This window comes from Apium graveolens, chromosome 6 (genome assembly GCF_009905375.1).
Source record: "Apium graveolens cultivar Ventura chromosome 6, ASM990537v1, whole genome shotgun sequence".
NCBI lineage: Eukaryota > Viridiplantae > Streptophyta > Magnoliopsida > Apiales > Apiaceae > Apium > Apium graveolens.
This window is the reverse complement of record NC_133652.1, coordinates 35,449,803-35,469,878: the sequence shown is the minus strand read 5'-3', so window position 1 is coordinate 35,469,878 and position 20,076 is coordinate 35,449,803. Positions and strand designations below refer to the sequence as shown.

The following is a 20,076-nucleotide window of genomic DNA, read 5'->3' as shown; positions in this document are numbered from 1 at the left end:
CTGATTCTCTAGGATACCATAATCCTAGATCAGCTGTTCCTTTAAGATACTTAAAGATTCTTTTTACAGCTGTTAAGTGAGGTTCTCTTGGATCTGCTTGAAATCTTGCACAAAGACAGGTAGCAAACATGATATCTGGTCTACTAGCAGTTAGATAGAGAACTGAGCCAATCATACCTCTGTAATCAGTAATATCTACTGAATTACCAGTATCCTTATCCAGTTTTGTTGCAGTGGCCATGGGAGTGGATGCACTTGAACAGTCTTGCATTCCAAATTTCTTCAGCAAGTTTCTGGTGTACTTAGATTGACAAATAAAAGTTCCTTCTTCACTCTGCTTGACTTGAAGGCCCAGAAAATAACTAAGTTCTCCCATCATACTCATCTGATATCTTGACTGCATTAGGTTGGCAAACTTTTTGCAAAGTTTGTCATTTGGAGACCCAAAAATAATATCATCAACATAAATCTGGATCAAAAGTAAGTCCTTGCCATGGTTGAGATAAAACAGTGTTTTGTCAATAGTTCCTCTATTGAATCCACTTTCCAGAAGAAACTGAGCTAAAGTCTCATACCATGCTCTAGGAGCTTGCTTAAGTCCATAAAGTGCTTTATCAAGCCTGTAGACATAATCTGGATGTTTGGAATCTACAAAGCCTGGAGGTTGTTCAACATATACTTCCTCTTCCAATTCTCCATTGAGAAAAGCACTTTTCACATCCATTTGAAAGACAGTAAACTTTTTGTGAGCAGCATAAGCCATGAATATCCTTATGGCTTCTAACCTAGCAACTGGCGCAAATGTTTCATCATAGTCAATTCCCTCCTGTTAAGAATATCCTTTTGCAACCAACCTTGCCTTGTTCCTTACAATTATGCCATCACTGTCAGTTTTGTTTCTGAATACCCACTTTGTACCAACAACCGATCTATTCTTAGGTCTTGGCACTAAGGTCCAGACTTTGTTTCTTTCAAATTCATTCAACTCTTCCTGCATTGCTTGCACCCAATCAGCATCTTGAAGAGCTTCTTCCACTTTCTTTGGCTCAGACTGAGAGAGAAAAGAATTGTAAAGACATTCATTCGAAGTACCTGTTCTAGTTCTGACACCTGCCTCAGGATTTCCAATTATCAAATCAGGTGTATGTGATTTTGTCCACTTCCTTGCAAATGGAAGATTTTCTCTAGAACTGGATGTTCCCTCATGATTCATGCTGTCTTCGGTTTCATTTTCTGATGCTCCCCCTGAAACTATGCTCTCTGAGTTGGATCCTTCTGTATTTAGATTTTCAGTACTGTCAGTACTTGGCTTATCAGAACTTGACGAATCAGAATTTGAAGAGCCAGATGTATGTTCTGATGCTTCTTGAGATGTGATAATATCTTGAGTATGCTCCCCCTGCATTGGTGCATCTTCCTTTGACGTAGTCACCACAGTTTCAATAACATCAGAGTTTAATCCATCAGAATTTATGGTATCAGGACTTAGACTGTCAGGACTTGAGGTATCAGAATATGAATCTTCATTTTCAAATCTCAGCTGATCATGATCAATGCAATCTTCAAGTCCAGTGATCTTCTTGTCATCAAAAGAGACATTGATAGATTCCATGACCACTTTTGTTCTCAAATTATAGACTCTGAAGGCTTTTGTAGAAAGTGGATATCCCACAAAGATTCCCTCATCAGCTTTTAGATCAAACTTGGATAGATGTTCAGGATGAGTCTTGAGAACAAAACACTTACATCCAAATACATGAAAGTATTTGAGATTTGGCTTCTTGTTCTTCACCATCTCATATGGTGTTTTTCCATGCTTGTTAATGAGTGTTGCATTTTGAGTAAAACAAGCAGTCTGCACAGCTTCAGCCCAGAAATAGGTTGGAAGCTTTGCTTCTTCAAGCATTGTTCGTGCAGCTTCAATGAGAGTTCTATTCTTTCTTTCAACAACTCCATTTTGCTGTGGAGTTCCAGGAGCAGAAAATTCCTGCTTTATTCCATGATTTTTGCAGAACTCTTCCATTATCAGATTCTTGAATTCAGTGCCATTATCACTCCTCAAAATTTTCACAGAATCTTTGATCAATTTATCCAGATGTTTGACATGATCAATCAGGATAGATGCAGTTTCACTTTTTGTGTGCAAGAAATACACCCACGTGTATCTGGTGAACTCATCTACTATGACCAACGCATATTTCTTATTTGCAATAGACATGACATTCACTGGACCAAATAGATCAACATGAAGCAGATAATAAGGCTCAAGAATTGATGATTCAGTCTTGCTCTTGAACGAAGATTTTCTTTGTTTAGCCTTCTGACATGAGTCACAAAGACCATCAGGAACAAACACTGATTTTGGCAGTCCTCTCACAAGATCTTTCTTGATCAGTTCATTTATCTTGTTGAAGTTTAAATGAGAGAGTTTCTTGTGCCAATTCCAGCTTTCTTCAGTTGAGGCTCTACTTACTAAACAGATTGCAGAACCATCAGAACTTGTTGAAAGCTTAGCTTCATAAATGTTACCACGCCTGAATCCCTTCAGAACAATTTTTTCTTTAGATTTACTAACTATTTCACAATGTTCTGCAAAGAAATCAACATTATAACCTCTGTCACAGATTTGACTTATACTCAGTAAGTTGTGTTTAAGTCCTGAGACCAGAGCTACATCTTTAATGATGACATTCCCAAGATTGATATTGCCATATCCCAAAGTTTTTCCAATGTTGCCATCTCCATAAGAAACACTTGGGCCAGCTTTCTCCACAAAGTCTGATAGCAGGGCCTTATTTCCAGTCATATGTCCTGAACATCCACTGTCCAGAACTAAAATATTTTTCCTGTTGCCCTGCAATCAAAAAGACCACTAATTATTAGTTTTAAGGACCCAGACTTGCTTGGATCCTTTGGCCTTTTTAGGTTTGTTAACATTTGCAGCGGATTTAGCATCAGATTTTATGTTAACAGTTTTCTTATCAGAACTTATACTACCAGACTTTGAATCAGAACTTACACTAGAAGGAACAACAGAAACTTTCTTTAAAGAAGGTTTTATTTGATAATAATCATAGTACAAACTATGATATTCCTTACAAGTATAAATGGAATGCCATAAACTACCACAATGAAAACAAGGATTTTGTGGTTTGTATCTAACAGACTGACTCTTAACTCCTGACTTTGTAGATAAGGAGTTAATATTCTTATTCTTCCTGCAAAAAGAAGCCAGATGGTTAGAACTTCCACAGTTATGACATGCTTTCCTAGGAGCATCAGGAACAGATTTATAGTTATTGCTTTTATTCACACCTTCCTTTCCATTCCTGTTTTTCCTAGGTGATTTTACCTTGTTTGCATTCTTAACATCTTTCAGCTTATGCTTAAGCTGCTTCTTTGTCATTAAGCCTATGTTAACTTCAGCTGTCTTTTCCTATTTTAGTTTGTCAGAAGCTAATTCCTTTTTAACTTCTGATTTCTCATTTTCAGATTTTTCAGTTACAAACTTAACAGGTTTTAACTTCGGCTTTTGCTTATCAACAGGCTTAATTTCTACAGTTCCTTTTTTATTTTCATTTTCTCCATAGCCTAAGCCCTCTTTCCAGTTTCCACTGCTTAGCAAATTTTGAGTTGTTTTGCCAGAGTTAGTCCAAGTTCTGATAATCTCTCTCTCCTTTTCTAACTCAGTTTTTAGAGATTCATTCATTTTTAGCACTTCATCCCTAACATAAAAAGCATCATCTCTAACCTGCTGAGTTTGATGGAACATGACTAACTCTTTTTCTAAGAAATCATTTCTTTTCCTAAAAGCAAGATTTTCAGAAGTTAATCTTTCACATGTTAAAGTTTGATCTCTATAACTAACAAACATGGTTTTAAGATATCTTCTCAACTCATTAATATCATCAGTATGAAAAGCATAAGTAGTCTGAGGTACCTTTGTTTCAGCAGCTTCAGAACTGCTCTCAGAACTTGATTTATCAGCATTTGCCATCAATGCATAGTTCTCCTCACTTTCAGAGTCTGAGGTGTCCGTCCAGCTTTTCTGCTTTGTGACAAGAGCTTTGCCTTTGTCATTCTTGGTCTTTTTGCAATCAGGAGATATGTGGCCTTTCTCACCACAATTATAACATTTAACATTAGCGTAATCTCCTCTGTCGGACTTTCCTCCTCTTCCTTCAGATCTTCTGAAATTCTTCTTATCAGAACTTATGCCTTTCCTGGAAAACTTCTTTCCCTTCCTGAACTTCCTGTATGCAATCTTTGTGATTCCTTTCACCATAAGAGCACACAGCTTCATCATCTCCTCATCAGCATCAGTTTCAGGCAAGCTTTCAGAATCTGAGTCATCATCACTCTCAGAACTTGATGACTCAGTATCAGACTTTATGATAAGAGCTTTACCCTTGTCTTTCTTTGAGGAAGGTGGTTTGGGGGATTCCTCTTCAGCCTTGAGAGCAACTGTCCTTGACTTTCCTCCTTTCCTCTTGCTTCTTTGTTCCATCTCAAGTTCATGAGTCTTGAGCATTCCATAGATTTCATCAAGAGTTGTTTCATCAAGATTATAGTTGTCTCTTATTGTTGTTGCCTTCAAATCCCAACATTCAGGAAGAGCTAACAGGAATTTAAGGTTTGTATCTTCAAGATCATACTCCTTATTTACTAATGACAAGTCATTCAAGAGTTTGACAAATCTATCATATACATCAGTCAATGACTCATTAGTCCTAGAGTCAAAGTGTTCATACTCTTGAGTGAGTATTGTCTTCCTGTTCTTCTTAACTGTTTCAGTTCCTTGACACCTTGTCTCCAGTGCATCCCATATCTCCTTAGCAGTCTTGCAGTTGATTACCCTGTTTGACATTACATTATCGATGGCACTATGCAATAAGTGACGTACCTTGGCATCCTTAGCAATAGATGCTATATCTTCAGCAGTGTAATCACTCTTTTCCTTTGGTACGGTCATTGCTGCTTCACCTGCAACTACAACAGCGAGCTTGGTAGGTTTGTGAGGCCCTTCCTTGATTCTATCAAGGTATTCTGGATCTGTTGCTTCCAGAAACATGGTCATCCTTACCTTCCATATGGGATATTCAGATGGTCTCAATATGGGAACTCTGATAGTCTCATATCGACTCTGAGTTGATGTCTTTGATGATTCCTCAGTTTTGGTAGGCTTAGTTGGAGTTTCTGTGTCAGACATGATTGTGTTTGGATCTTTAACTGTATGTGTGTTAACAGAAGGCTCTGATACCACTTGTTAGGTCACACTTTCACTGTAGAGGGGGTGAATACAGTGTTTATTACAATCAAATCAAACTTCAAGAACTTATGTAACAGAAAATAAACTTTATTTAAACAATAAACTCTGTTACAATCTGGAACTGTTATCTCTCAGTGATGAACAAAATATCACGAGAGCTGCTAGGGTTATATTAAATAATATTCTCGATAATGATAACACTTATAGTGTAAACCCTATGTCTGTGTTTATATACTACACAGTTACAAGATAATCGCTAATTGATATGGAATATAATTCTGCTTCCTAAAATATATCAATCAGATATCTTCTATTCCAAGTATTCCATTCTTCACGGAATTCCTTCTTCATGCATATCTCTTCTTATGTTTATCTTGATCTTCTTAACTTTAATCAGCTACTGTCCTTATCTGATCGTCCTTCAGCACTTAAGTTCTGATATCTATCTCCTGATGCTTATCTCCTGATAACATAAGTACTGATATCCCTTAAGTTCTGTCGTCCAGTATAAGTACTGATCAGTTAAGTACTGATTTGTTCTGTTCAAATAAGATCTGAAATCTAAACATAAAACATATTAGCCATGACATTATCAAATATATCTAACACAAGAAACCAATCTACCTCCAAGAAATTGGCAACTTCCACTTGTTCTTTTCCTGTCAATTTTGCAACCTGCAAAATCTGCATCTGAGTAACCTATTAGTTTAAAATCTGATTCTCTAGGATACCACAATCTCAGATCAGCTGTTCTTTTAAGATATTTTAAAATTCTTTTCACAGCTGTTAAGTGAGGTTCTCTTGGATCTGCTTGAAATCTTGCACAAAGACAGGTAGCATACACTATATCAGGTCTACTAGCAGTTAGATAGAGTAAAGAGCTAATCATACCTCTGTAATCAGTAATATCTACTGATTTACCAGTATCCTTATCCAGTTTTGTTACAGTGGCTATGGGAGTTGATGCACTTGAACAATCTTGCATTCCAAATTTCTTCAGCAAATTTCTGGTGTACTTGGTTTGACAAATAAAAGTGCCTTATTCATTCTGCTTGACTTGAAAGCCCAGAAAATAGCTAAGTTCCCCCACCATACTCATTTGATATCTTGACTGCATCAGTTTGGCAAACTTCTTGCAAAGTCTGTCATTTGTAGAACCAAAGATGATATCATCAACATATATCTGAACCAAAAGTAAGTCCTTTCCATGGTTGAGGTAGAACAGTATTTTGTCTATAGTTCCTCTGTTAAATCCACTTTCCAGAAGAAACTGAGCTAAAGTCTCATACCAAGCTCTTGGAGGTTGCTTAAGGCCATAAAGTGCTTTATTAAGCTTGTAGACATGATTTGGATATTTGGGATCTACAAAGCCTGGAGGTTGTTCAACATATACTTCCTCCTCCAATTCTCTATTGAGAAAAGCACTTTTCACATCCATTTGAAAGACAATAAACTTTTTGTGAGCAACACAAGTCAAAAATATCCTTATGGCTTCCAATCTAGCAACTGGTGCAAATGTTTCATCATAATCAATTCCCTCCTGTTGAGAATATCCTTTTGCAACCAACCTTGCTTTATTCCTTGTAATTATGCCATCACTATCAGTTTTGTTTCTGAATACCCACTTTGTACCAACAACAGATCTGTTCTTTGGTCTTGGCACTAGGGACCAGACTTTGTTTCTTTCAAATTCATTCAACTCTTCCTGCATTGCTTGCACCCAATCAGCATCTTGAAGAGCTTCTTCCACTTTTTTTTGGTTCAGTCTGAGAAAGAAAATAATTGTAAAGACATTCACTTGAAGTAGTTGTTCTAGTTCTGACACCTGCATCAGGATTTCCAATTATTAAGTCAGGTGTATGTGATTTAGCCCACTTCCTTGCAGATGGAAGGTTTTCTCAAGAATTGGATGCTCCCCCATGATCCATGCCATCTTCATCAACATCTTCTGATGCTCCCCCTGAAACTATGCTCTCTAAGTTGGATCCTTCAGTATTTAAATTTTCAGAATTATCAGAACTTGGCTTATCAGAACTTGATGAATCAGAACTTGAAGAGCCAGTTGTATGTTCTGATGCTTCGTGAGATGTGGTTGTATCTTCAGTATGCTCCCCCTGCACAGGTGCATATTCCTTTGGCGTAGTCACCACAGTTTCAATAACATCAGAGTTTAATCCATCAGAGTTTGCAGTATAAGGATTTAGACTGTCAGGATTTTCAGTATCAGAATTTAAGTCTTCATTTTCAAATCTCAGCTGATCATGATCATTGAAATCTTCAAGTCCAGTAATTTTCTTATCATCAAAGGAGACATTGATAGATTCCATGACCACCCTTGTTCTCAAGTTATAGACTCTGAAGGCTTTTGTGGAAAGTGGATATCCAACAAAGATTCCTTCATCAGCTTTTAGATCAAATTGGATAGCTGTTCAGGATGAGTCTTAAGAACAAAACACTTGCATCAAAATACATGAAAATACTTCAGATTTGGCTTCTTTTTTCTTCACCATCTCATATGGTGTCTTTCCATGCTTGTTAATGAGTGTTGCATTTTGAGTAAAACAAGCAGTCTGCACAGCTTCAGCCCAGAAATAGGTTGGAAGCTTTACTTCATCAAGCATAGTTCGTGCAGCTTCAATAAGAGTTCTATTCTTTCTTTCAACAACTCCATTTTGTTGTGGAGTTCCAGGAGCAGAAAATTCCTGCTTGATTCCCTGGTCTTTGTAGAACTCTTCCATTGTAGAATTCTTGAACTCAGTGTCATTATCACTTCTTATAATTTTCACAGAGTCTTTAACCAATTTATCCAGTTGCTTGACATGATCAATCAAAATAGATGCAGTTTCACTTTTTGTGTGCAAGAAATACACCAATGTGTATCTGGTGAACTCATCCACTATGACCATAGCATATTTCTTCTTTGCAATAGACATGACATTCACTGGACCAAATAGATCAACATGTAGTAGGTGATAAGGCTTAAGAATTGATATTTCAGTCTTGCTCTTGAATGAAGATTTCCTTTGTTTAGCCTTCTGACAAGAATCACAAAGGCCATCAGGAGTAAATACTGACTTTGGCAGTCCTCTCACAAGATCTTTCTTGACTAGTTCATTTATATTGTTGAAATTTAAATGAGAGAGTTTCTTGTGCCAGTTCCAGCTTTCTTCAATTGATGCTCTACTCATCAGACAGGTTACAGAACCATCAGTACTTGTTAAAAGCTTGGCTTCATAAATGTTACCATGCCTGTATCCTTTCAGAACAACTTTGCATGTAGATTTACTTATAACTTCACAGTGTTCTTCAAAGAAATCCACATGATAACCTCCGTCACGGATTTGACTAACAATCAGCAGATTGTGTTTAAGTCCTGAGACCAGAGCTACTTCTTTAATGATGACATTCCCAAGATTGATATTGCCATATTTCAATGTTTTTCCAATGTTGCCATCTCCATAAGAAACAATTGGGCCAGCCTTCTCCACAAAGTCTGATAGCAGGGCTTTATTTCCAGTCATATGTCCTGAACATCCACTGTCCAGAACTAGGATGTTTTTCCTATTGCCCTTTAACTCAGCAGCTTCAGTACTGCTTTCAGCATTTTCTAGATCAGCATTTGCCATCAAGGCATAGTTCTCCTCACTTTCAGAATCTGAGGTGTCTGTCCAGCTTTTCTTCTTTGTGACAAGAGCCTTGCCTTTGTTGTGGCGCCCTCCAAACCCGTGTCAGAAGTTTGGGGTCCACACACGCACTGATTACAACCTGCTTATAACAATAATAAAGATAATAATAATATATATACAGTGACCCTACTTACCAACTACCACGGATCGCAACAGGTTAAAGTATGCACACAAGCCAAACACACTAATATATTACAAACCGTTCAAATCCCAACTATTCCAAACTCAAACTGAATATTAAACATATTACAAACTTTTACAAACTTAAATTATTCCAAGAGAAGCCTACTAGCTCAGCTTCAACAACCTTAATCCCTAGCTCTCGCGCTGGACTGGGGATCCTTGCTACCAACTGGTTCATTTTTAACTGGAAAGAGTATAAACAACATCGCACAAATGAGCTAACTAGCTCAGCAAGTCACAATGACAAAACTGAGAATAATGATCATCAAGTGAATATGGTTATGATATCAAGTGAGCAATGGATTATGATTTAGAATTGGATATTACACTTTTACTTTAAAAACCAAGGTTAGGCTGTTGATCAGTCACGCACTAACCCCGAGCAAAGCACACAGCATTGCTCTAACTACTGGATCCAAGGTACACATTGGCCTAACTTGACCATTATATGGTCTGACCACGAATCTGGTCCACAATTTTATAAAAACAATCTAATTCTAACATAATAACAAAATGAACAATAATAAACAATAACCAGAATCATTAACAACAGTGAGTACTTAACAATGAAAGGATTTCAATACTTGTATGGATCAACAAGGTAATTTCAAAGCTTGGATGCTGGGTAATGAAAGAATTGGATAACAAAGGAATCAACATTTCAGGGTTTCCAAAGATTTGGACTTTCAAAGCATAGGATACAATGGTTGAGTGTACAAGTACTTCAGTTCAGTGTTTGGGATTTTGTTTGCATGTATTTATGGAGTAGTATCGTATGCTTGAGATTCGTGTTTGGGTACACAACAATCAATGGTTTAGAAAGAATAAGGTTTATGGCTCAAGAACAATAATTGGAATCAGGGTTGGGTTTCAATGCTTCAAAGCACTTGCAATATCAACAAGACTATCAAGTACTACAATATCTCGAGAAAGTTCAGAACACTTGCCTGGTGTTAGCTTACTACACAGCACTCGCTTCCAATCACAATCGTCTTACTCCTCAACTACCTGTTTCCCTTTCCTACGTCTTGTCTCTTCTTCTCACATATTATAAGCATCTATCAATCATCAACTCATAGGATTCTATTCAACATATACTTCTATCTACCCTTCGTTTTACCCAAATCCGATTAACGGATTGAAAGTTATGCAATAATCAAGTAAACACCGAATGTATAGACCGATAGTCAATCAACAAGTCACATATAACACATAATACATCACATAATCAATGACAAATCATTTATGAAGAAGTCTCGGGTTATAAATAGGCTTTCAGGTATTTAAAATTGATAGGGATAAATAAATTATGATTGTATAATTAAATACTGCATTAATTGTACAAACTGTGGGCTGCTAGGCCCAATAATAAGATGTATAATATTCAGACCAGAAAGGTTAAGCCTGATGGACCAGATCAGGCCTGGTGGAATAAAAAAGGCCCAAAAGCCCTGATTATTAATTAATTTCGTAATTAATTAATAAGGGAAAAATCAGCTATTGAGAAGAGTCCCGATAAGGATATAAATCCTTATAGATTAGTCTCAAGGGGACCTAAAAGGATAAGGAATCAGCTTCCTACTTCCTAGGACTCCTAAGTCTATCCTAATTCAGAGGCTTGTCCACCAAGTCTCCTATACCAAGTCCAACTCAAGGACCACCAACATCTATATAAGGGGCCTCACCCCACAAATCAGAACTACGTTTTTTGACTTGATCCTTGGCAATCAGCAAGGTACGTAGGCATCTTGTTAAGGCAGATTGAGTCACGAAACAGAAGAGCAGTCAAATCGAGCCTCAAAGCTCACGTTCCTTAATATTAAATACAGCAATTATATATATATTAGTTTTTAATCCATAACATTTGGCGCCGTCTGTGGGAAAACTAACAACAACCATGGCGAGAACACGGAGAACAATTGGAGCTCTAGAGGAAGGAACACCATTAGAGACAACCCAGGTGATTTCATCAACCGTGGAGGTTCCTCCCCATTCAACTTATGCATCTACTCAGGGGGAAGCCCAGACAGGGGCAACTCATCCTCAGCCACAAGGGACAACTCCCCCGACTATTCAAGGTACGAATCCTCAAGTTCAACAAATACATATACCTGTGAATTCTCGACCCGTCGGGTATGAATATTCAACTATTGTTACTACTAACCCCCCTTATGGGATGCCCCTTCACCCTGAGGTTGGAGGAAGCGGATATGCTGGGCGAAGCGAAGCACGAGGGCGGTCGCCCCCCTATATACGAGGTTTGGATCCTATCCCTGAGGATCGGGAATTTTCTGGTCCATACACTGAGAGAGACTCCGAATCTTCGGATGATGAAGTGGCCCCGAGAAGGAGGCGTCCTGGAAAAGAGCCAATGGCCGATGGAAGGCAACGCCCCCAAAGCACCCCAGGGGCGAATCCCCAAGAAGTGCAGGAAAAGATCAGGGCTCATGAGGCTGAAATCCAAAGGCTGAGGCGTGATTTGGAGGCTCACCAAGCCACCAGACCCCACATACCTCCTAGGGGGAGAAATCCTCCTCCTATCATAGACCTGGATGGTCCGATAAGAAGAAGGGCTGCTGTCCCAAGAACTGATCCAAGCAATCTCCTTCCCCTTGGAGATCCTGACGATCCAACTCCACCCTTCACAGAAGAGATAATGAATGCCCATATCTCAAGGAAATTCAAGATGCCCACTATCAAAGCCTATGATGGCACGGAAGACCCCGCTAATCATGTTAGGACATTCTCTAATGCACTGCTGCTGCAACCCGTGAATGATGCTATAAAATGTCGGGCCTTCCCTCAAACCCTGTCGGGTATGGCTCAAAGATGGTACAGTCGCCTACCCCCAAATTCTATTGGATCATTCAGAGAATTAAGTCAGGCTTTTATTAAGCAATTCATCAGTGGAAGAGTCCATGAGAAAAGTTCAGCATCTCTTATGAGTCTTGTGCAGGGAGCTAAGGAATCCTTAAGAGATTACCTGAATCGTTTTACAAAGGAGGCTTTAAAAGTCCCAGACCTTGATGATAAGGTAGCCATGATAGCACTGCAACAAGGAACTAGGGATGAGTTTTTCAAGATGTCTTTGGCCAAACGACCCCCTGAGAGCATGTTGCAGCTCCAAGAGAGGGCAGGGAAGTATATCAAGGTTGAAGAAAGTATGAGGAAGACCGTAGTAAGTAATGAGCCCACTGGAGGCAAGAAACGAAAAACTGATTTGGAGTATATCGCTAAGGACAAATATCCTAGAACCGAACAAAATCCTGATTCAACCCCCAAGAAGGGAGGACCTGGGCAAAAGTTCACTGAATACGCTAAGCTGAATGCTCCCAGAAGTCAGATTTTGATGGAGATTGAGAAAGACAAAGATATTCGCTGGCCTAAGCCCTTGAAGGCTGATCCCGCCAAGCTAGATAAGGGCAAGTATTGTAGGTTTCACAAAGATGTTGGCCATGACACCGATGAGTGTAGGCAATTGAAAGATGAAATTGAGTTTTTGATTCGAAAAGGAAGATTGAACAAGTATACTGGAGATGGAGGGGACAGAAATAATAATGGAAGGAAGAACTTTGAAGATCGTAGGAGGGACCAAGACGATCAGGGGCGAAACCCCCAGCCTAGAGGACCAGTTATAAACACCATTTATGGAGGGCCGAGACCTCGAGGGCCTGTGATAAACACGATCTTTGGAGGTCCAACTGCTGCTGGATTGTCCAAAAATTCCAGAAAGGCATATACTAGAGAGGTTATGCATATTGTTGGAGAAGCCCCGAAGAGGGCCAGGACAGAAGTAACATTGGCTTTTGATGATTCCGACCTAGAGGGTGTGAAGTTTCCCCATGACGACCCGCTGGTCATAACACCAATAATAGGAAATAGCCCGGTTAAGAGGGTCCTTATGGATAATGGTGCTTCTGTGGATATCTTGCTCCACGACACCTTTCTAAGGATGGGGTATAACGACTCCCAGTTAACACCAACCGACATGCCGATATATGGATTTGCTGGAGTAGAATGTCCTGTGGAAGGGATAATCAAATTGCCAACCACCATAGGTACGGAGCCAAGGCAAGCAACGCAGATGCTGGATTTCGTGGTGGTAAAGGCTAGTTCGACTTATAATGCTATCATGGGAAGAACAGGGATATATGCCTTCAAGGCAGTCCCCTCTTCCTACCACTCAGTCATGAAGTTTCCCACCCGAAACGGGATTGGAGAAGAAAGAGGAGATCAAAAAATGGCTAGAAGCTGTTATGTGGCCTCTTTGAGGGCAGATGGAGTCGGGGGGCAGGTTCTTCCTATTGAAGATATGGATGTTCGAGAAAATGATGAGAATAGAGGAAGGCCAGCAGAAGAATTGGTTTCGGTTCCTTTAGATTCCAAGAATCCTGAGAGGATGACTTTCATTGGAGCCACATTAGAGGAGCCCCTTAGAGGGAAGTTAGTGAAATTTTTGCAAGAAAATAGTGATGTGTTTGCATGGTCAGCAGCTGATATGCCAGGCATAGACCCGGAGCTAATTACTCACAAGCTAAACGTGGATCCAAGCCGGAAGACAGTGAAACAAAAGAAAAGAAATTTTGCCCCGGAAAGACAAGAGGCTATAAGGCAGGAAGTGGAAAAGCTCTTAGAGGCTGGTTTCATTGAGAAGATTCAATTTCCGGAGTGGTTAGCAAACCCTGTAATGGTGAAGAAGGCTAATGGAAAGTGGAGGATGTGTATAGACTTCACCGATCTGAATGATGCATGCCCCAAAGACTGTTTTCCGCTGCCTAGAATTGATACCTTGATTGATGCCACCGCTGGACATGAGATGCTGAGTTTCATGGATGGGTTTAGAGGATACAACCAGATCAAAATGCATAAGGATGACATTCCAAAGGTATCATTTATCACTGACTTTGGTGTTTATTGTTATCTTGTTATGGCGTTTGGTCTCAAGAATGCAGGAGCCACCTATCAAAGGTTGGTGAATAGAATTTTTAAGGATCTTATTGGTAAGACTATGGAAGTCTATGTTGATGACATGTTAGTCAAGAGTCTAGTAAAGACTGATCATATAGCCCATTTAAGGGAAGCTTTTGAGGTCCTGAGGTACCACAAGATGATGTTGAACCCTACGAAGTGTGCTTTCGGAGTAGGATCTGGAAAATTCTTGGGACTGATGGTCTCAAAGAGGGGAATTGAGGCTAACCCGGATAAGATAAAGGCAATCCTGGACATGGAACCACCAAAAACTGTTAAGGATGTTCAGAAGCTTACAGGAAGGGTTGCTGCGTTAGGACGATTCATCTCCAAGTCAGGAGACAAGTGCTTGTCATTTTTCAAGTCACTAAAGAACATCAAAGACTTCGTATGGAGTGAGGAAAATCAGAAGGCATTTGAAGAGTTAAAGAAGTATATGGGCCAGGCCCCGTTGTTGGCCAAGCCAGTTCTGAATGAAGTTTTATTCTTGTACTTGGCTGTTTCAGAGAGCGCCTTGAGCGCGGTGTTGGTTAAGGAGGAACTGAAAGTCCAGAAACCCGTATACTATGTCAGCAAAATTTTGCATGGTGCTGAGTTGAATTATTCAGCCATTGAGAAATTCGCTTTAGCCTTGGTAATGGCTTCAAGAAAGCTGCGTCCTTATTTTCAAGCTCACCAAATTGAAGTGCTAACAAATCAGCCACTGAGAAATATCATTCACAGTCCCAAGGCAAGTGGGAGACTGATTAAGTGGGCAATAGAGTTGGGAGAGTTCGATCTCAAGTATAAGCCACGTACGGCCATAAAAGCCCAGGCACTAGCTGACTTCGTGGTGGAATGTACCATACCCAACCAAGAAGTCGGGGGGCAGGAAGATACCATACCTCAAGACAAGAGAGTCGACAATGGGGACAGGGAGAAGAATGACAAGGAGAAAGAATATTGGGTTCTCTATTTTGATGGAGCATCAAAAACAAATTCCAGTGGAGCAGGGTTGGTTTTGCAAAGCCCTGATGGGTTCTTAATTGAGTATGCTATGAAGTTAGATTTTCCAACCACAAACAATGAGGCAGAGTATGAAGCCCTGATAGCTGGCCTTGGTCTAGCTGGGACACTTAGAGTCAAAAACTTAAAGGTCCGTGGAGACTCGAAGCTGATCATATCCCAGGTAAAGGGAGAATTTGAGGCAAGGGATGATACGATGGCTAAGTATGTCCGCCTAGTAAGGGCTGTGATGACCCAATTTAATGAATGCCATGTTGAACACATTCCAAGGGAAGAAAATGTTAAGGCAGATGCGCTATCAAAGTTCGCTTCGTCTGAGATTGAAGAAAGTTCAGGAAGTGTGTACTTCCGTGTTTTGAAGACACGGAGCATAGATGTTAAGCTAGTGGCTCCCATAGGCTTGGGGACGTCATGGATTGATCCCATCAAGGCTCACATTCAGACCGGTTGGTTGCCAAGTGATGCGACTGAAGCACGGAAGTTAACTGTTCGGGCACTAAGATACTCTTTGATAGATGGGATTCTTTACAAAAGATCTTTCGTGGTTCCCTACTTGAGGTGTCTCAGGCCCGATGAGGCACGCTTGGCTCTTGAAGAAGTGCATGAAGGTATTTGTGGACAACACTTGGGGGGCAGGGCCTTGGCTCATAAGATAACTCGTTTAGGCTTCTATTGGCCAGAAATGATGGCTGATGCCAAAGAATATGTAAAGAAGTGTGACCGCTGTCAGAAGCATGCACCAATTGTTAGACAACCCCCTGAGATGCTGACCTCTATCAACTCGCCTATTCCCTTTGCCATGTGGGGGATGGATATTCTAGGGCCTTTTCCTATGGCCACGGCACAAAGGAAATTTCTGATTGTAGCCATTGATTATTTCACCAAGTGGATCGAAGCGGAAGATACCATACCTCAAGACAAGAGAGTCGACAATGGGGACAGGGAGAAGAATGACAAGGAGAAAGAATATTGGGTTCTCTATTTTGATGGAGCATCAAAAACAAATTCCAGTGGAGCAGGGTTGGTTTTGCAAAGCCCTGATGGGTTCTTAATTGAGTATGCTATGAAGTTAGATTTTCCAACCACAAACAATGAGGCAGAGTATGAAGCCCTGATAGCTGGCCTTGGTCTAGCTGGGACACTTAGAGTCAAAAACTTAAAGGTCCGTGGAGACTCGAAGCTGATCATATCCCAGGTAAAGGGAGAATTTGAGGCAAGGGATGATACGATGGCTAAGTATGTCCGCCTAGTAAGGGCTGTGATGACCCAATTTAATGAATGCCATGTTGAACACATTCCAAGGGAAGAAAATGTTAAGGCAGATGCGCTATCAAAGTTCGCTTCGTCTGAGATTGAAGAAAGTTCAGGAAGTGTGTACTTCCGTGTTTTGAAGACACGGAGCATAGATGTTAAGCTAGTGGCTCCCATAGGCTTGGGGACGTCATGGATTGATCCCATCAAGGCTCACATTCAGACCGGTTGGTTGCCAAGTGATGCGACTGAAGCACGGAAGTTAACTGTTCGGGCACTAAGATACTCTTTGATAGATGGGATTCTTTACAAAAGATCTTTCGTGGTTCCCTACTTGAGGTGTCTCAGGCCCGATGAGGCACGCTTGGCTCTTGAAGAAGTGCATGAAGGTATTTGTGGACAACACTTGGGGGGCAGGGCCTTGGCTCATAAGATAACTCGTTTAGGCTTCTATTGGCCAGAAATGATGGCTGATGCCAAAGAATATGTAAAGAAGTGTGACCGCTGTCAGAAGCATGCACCAATTGTTAGACAACCCCCTGAGATGCTGACCTCTATCAACTCGCCTATTCCCTTTGCCATGTGGGGGATGGATATTCTAGGGCCTTTTCCTATGGCCACGGCACAAAGGAAATTTCTGATTGTAGCCATTGATTATTTTACCAAGTGGATCGAAGCCAAACCCTTGGCCAAAATCACTACTAAGCAGGTTGCACAATTCCTGTGGGAAAACATTATGTGCCGATATGGAATTCCCCGTATCCTTGTCACTGACAATGGAACACAATTCAACAATGAGGAATTCAAGAAGTATTGTGAAGAAAATGAAATTGAGTTACGATTCACCTCTGTGGCTCACCCGCAAGCCAATGGACAAGCAGAGGTAGCAAATCGGATAATCCTGGATGGACTAAAGAAGAGGATCGAGAAGTCAAGAAATAATTGGGTAGATGAGATACTTCCAATATTATGGGCCTACAGGACTACTTGTAGAGTCACGACAGATGCAACTCCTTTCATGTTGGCATATGGGGCGGAAGCAGTAGTTCCCGTGGAGATATCACATTCCTCTCCAAGGATTCAGGCTTTCGATGAGAAAGAAAATGAGGAAGGGCAGAGATTAGCCCTGGATTTAATTGATGAAGTGCGAGATAAAGCACATGCAAAGATAGTAGAAAATCAGAAAAAAACTTCATTCTACTACAACCTAAGGGTTAAAGAAAGGTTTTTTAAACAAGGCGATCTAATCTTGAGGAAGATAGAAGCATCTGGTGTAGGACAAAAAGGGAAGCTTGCCCCGAATTGGGAAGGGCCGTACAGAGTCAAGAGTGTTCAAGGTAGAGGAACCTACAAGCTAGAGACTATGGATGGTTTTGAAGTCCCGAGAACTTGGCATGCACAAAACCTGAAGGTTTACTATGTGTAGGGAAGCCGGATACGATTCTCACTCGTCAGGATGGCGAGTAGGTTGAAAAGCACCTTGAAGCTTTGCTTGCTTAGGATTTATATGTTTTAGTTTTATTACGAAGTTTATTAAGACTTGTGTAAGGGACGAATCCCAGACAATTTTATGAAATTCATGAGTTCTTCAAAGTATGTTTGTGGCCTAACAAATAAAAATCAAATGCATGGATGCAAGCATAAAAGGTGATAAATAAAATAGATCTGATAGATGTTACAAAAGTTTGATAAATAAAGTCTCGAAAATAAAAAAAAAAACAAGCCACGCAGGGCTGAAAAAGCTCTAAGGAGCTGAAGTACCCTCGGCATCCATATCATCGTCCTCTCCACTCTCGCTGGATGTCTCTGTCGTCTCGGAGGAGGAGGAAGAGCTGTCGTCCTCAGCAGGTCTGGAAGAAGACTCGGGAGGAGGAAGGAGTGGATCCTGAGGAACATGGTCCGAGACAACTACTCGGGTACGAAACCTCTGTAGCAAAGCCTCGTCATCAGGGCAGATATAGTCCGCCGGGTTAATATCAGGACAAGCCTCGTTCACGGTCCCAAGGGCCGTGTCCCAACCAGTCCTAAAAAACCCAGGAAAGACTGAATCATCCCTAATCCTCATGGATTGGGCAAACTCCTCCGAGTCCAGATAGTTGTCTATAGCTTTATCCTTCTCCGCCCGAATTACCACCAGCTCGGCGTTAGACTCTCCGAGTTCTTCCTCCTTGCGCTTGAGCTTCTTCTCCAGGGTAGCGTACTTCTTCTGTTGCCTCCTGAGGGCATTATCGGCCTTATCAGAAGCCCGTTTCCATGATTCGGCTTGCCTCACAGCGCCTTGAAAATAGGCGTTAGACTGAAACAAAGCAATTAACAAAGTATAAGGCAAGAAAATGCTACAAGAATGAAAAATAAGTTTAAAAAAGAGAAGGCATACCGAAGCCAGAGACTGAGCTCCCATGAGCTTAATCCTCTCAAGATCAGGGGTGGCCACCACATCAGTAAAATCCTTGGGAGTCACGCTATGGTAGGACCAATCCCAAGCATGTTTCGTGGAACCAACTACGGTGTCCCCTCGGCGGAATCCCCAGAGAGGCTGAAAGGCGCCTGTGGCAGCAGCAGTAGGGGCAGCAGCAGTGATAGGAGCACCATGGCCTCCAGCTCCTTCAGTTGAAACCTCCCCTATAGGCTCTTTGTGCTTCTTCAAAAAGATAGGCTCCGTGGCCTTTCCCCGGGTGTCTAGGCCTGCGAGCCGAGCTTTCTTCATCCTAGCTGTTTCCTCAACCAAAGGAACATTGTCCTCGTTAATCTCCTTAGCAGCTGAAACAAAGCAAAGGACAAAATAAGTGATGTTAATAATGCATGAAATGAAGTAAAATTGAGAAGGGAAGAAAAATACCCTGTTGAGAAACAGAGGATAGTCCCACATGAATCAGGGAAAACTCCTCTAAGAGAGTCCAGCTGGTGGTGGTGCCATCATCCTGAGTAAGCCCATTATAAATAATAGTTTCTTCAGGAGTTAAGTGAATGGATTTGAGGCTACCATCACTGACCTTCCCGAAGGAAGATCGAAAAAGTGTGCCCCAGTCACCATTCTCCCAACGTAACCCAACGAAACTATTCCTCAAATTTTGATTATTATCAGGAATAGAGGCGCTGTTAAAGATATGTTTGCTTTTGGGCCTTTGCTTGACATAGACCCAGCCACAGATATTGGAAGAACTATTGTAACACTGAAAGACTTTCCTAAAAACAGCTACAGAAAGAGGAAAGCCCTCCCTAAGACAGCAGACCATAAAACATAGAATGTTCCTCCAGGCGTTTGGAGGAAGCTGACACGGGTTGATTTGTAAATCAGCCAAAAGATGAGGAATAAAGGGGTGAAAAGGAAACCTAAGCCCAGCATTAAGGGCATCTGTGTAAATGAAGAGAGTATCGGGTCTCCAGTGGCAAGTACGATCACCACCAGAGACTGGAACTAATCTAAGAGGAGGAAGGACGTTATAACGAGCATTTAGTTTATTGAAATCTATGTTGTGCCAAGTATTACAATGATTAAAAGAGTCGAGATGTGCAGTGGAGGGATATTCATCCCCCCTAGTGTTAATCATATCAATTAAAGACATATATGAAGAGCGGATCTCGATATCCTTACCTCGTTTTGAAGCAGAGGCTATCTTGGCCGCCCTCTCAGAACTCTTGTCAGCCATTAGTAAAGCTGGGAAAAGCCTGGAAACTTTGAAAGGAAGGAGGCTGAAAACTAGGGGAGGAAGG

General features: G+C 40.9%; 1 protein-coding gene across 1 annotated transcript in view; it reads right to left on the bottom strand.

Moving 5' to 3' along the window:
• LOC141664891 (uncharacterized) overlaps window positions 1–20,076 on the bottom strand; it is a 56,727-nt gene extending 36,651 nt beyond the window's left edge. Inside the window, exons 1-2 of the mRNA XM_074470848.1 lie at window positions 19,958–20,076; window positions 18,740–19,122 (exon numbers count right to left, since the gene is read on the bottom strand). Coding sequence (XP_074326949.1) covers window positions 18,740–19,122; window positions 19,958–20,012 — 438 coding nt within the window. The 5' untranslated portion in view covers window positions 20,013–20,076. The remainder of the gene's footprint in view (window positions 1–18,739; window positions 19,123–19,957) is intronic.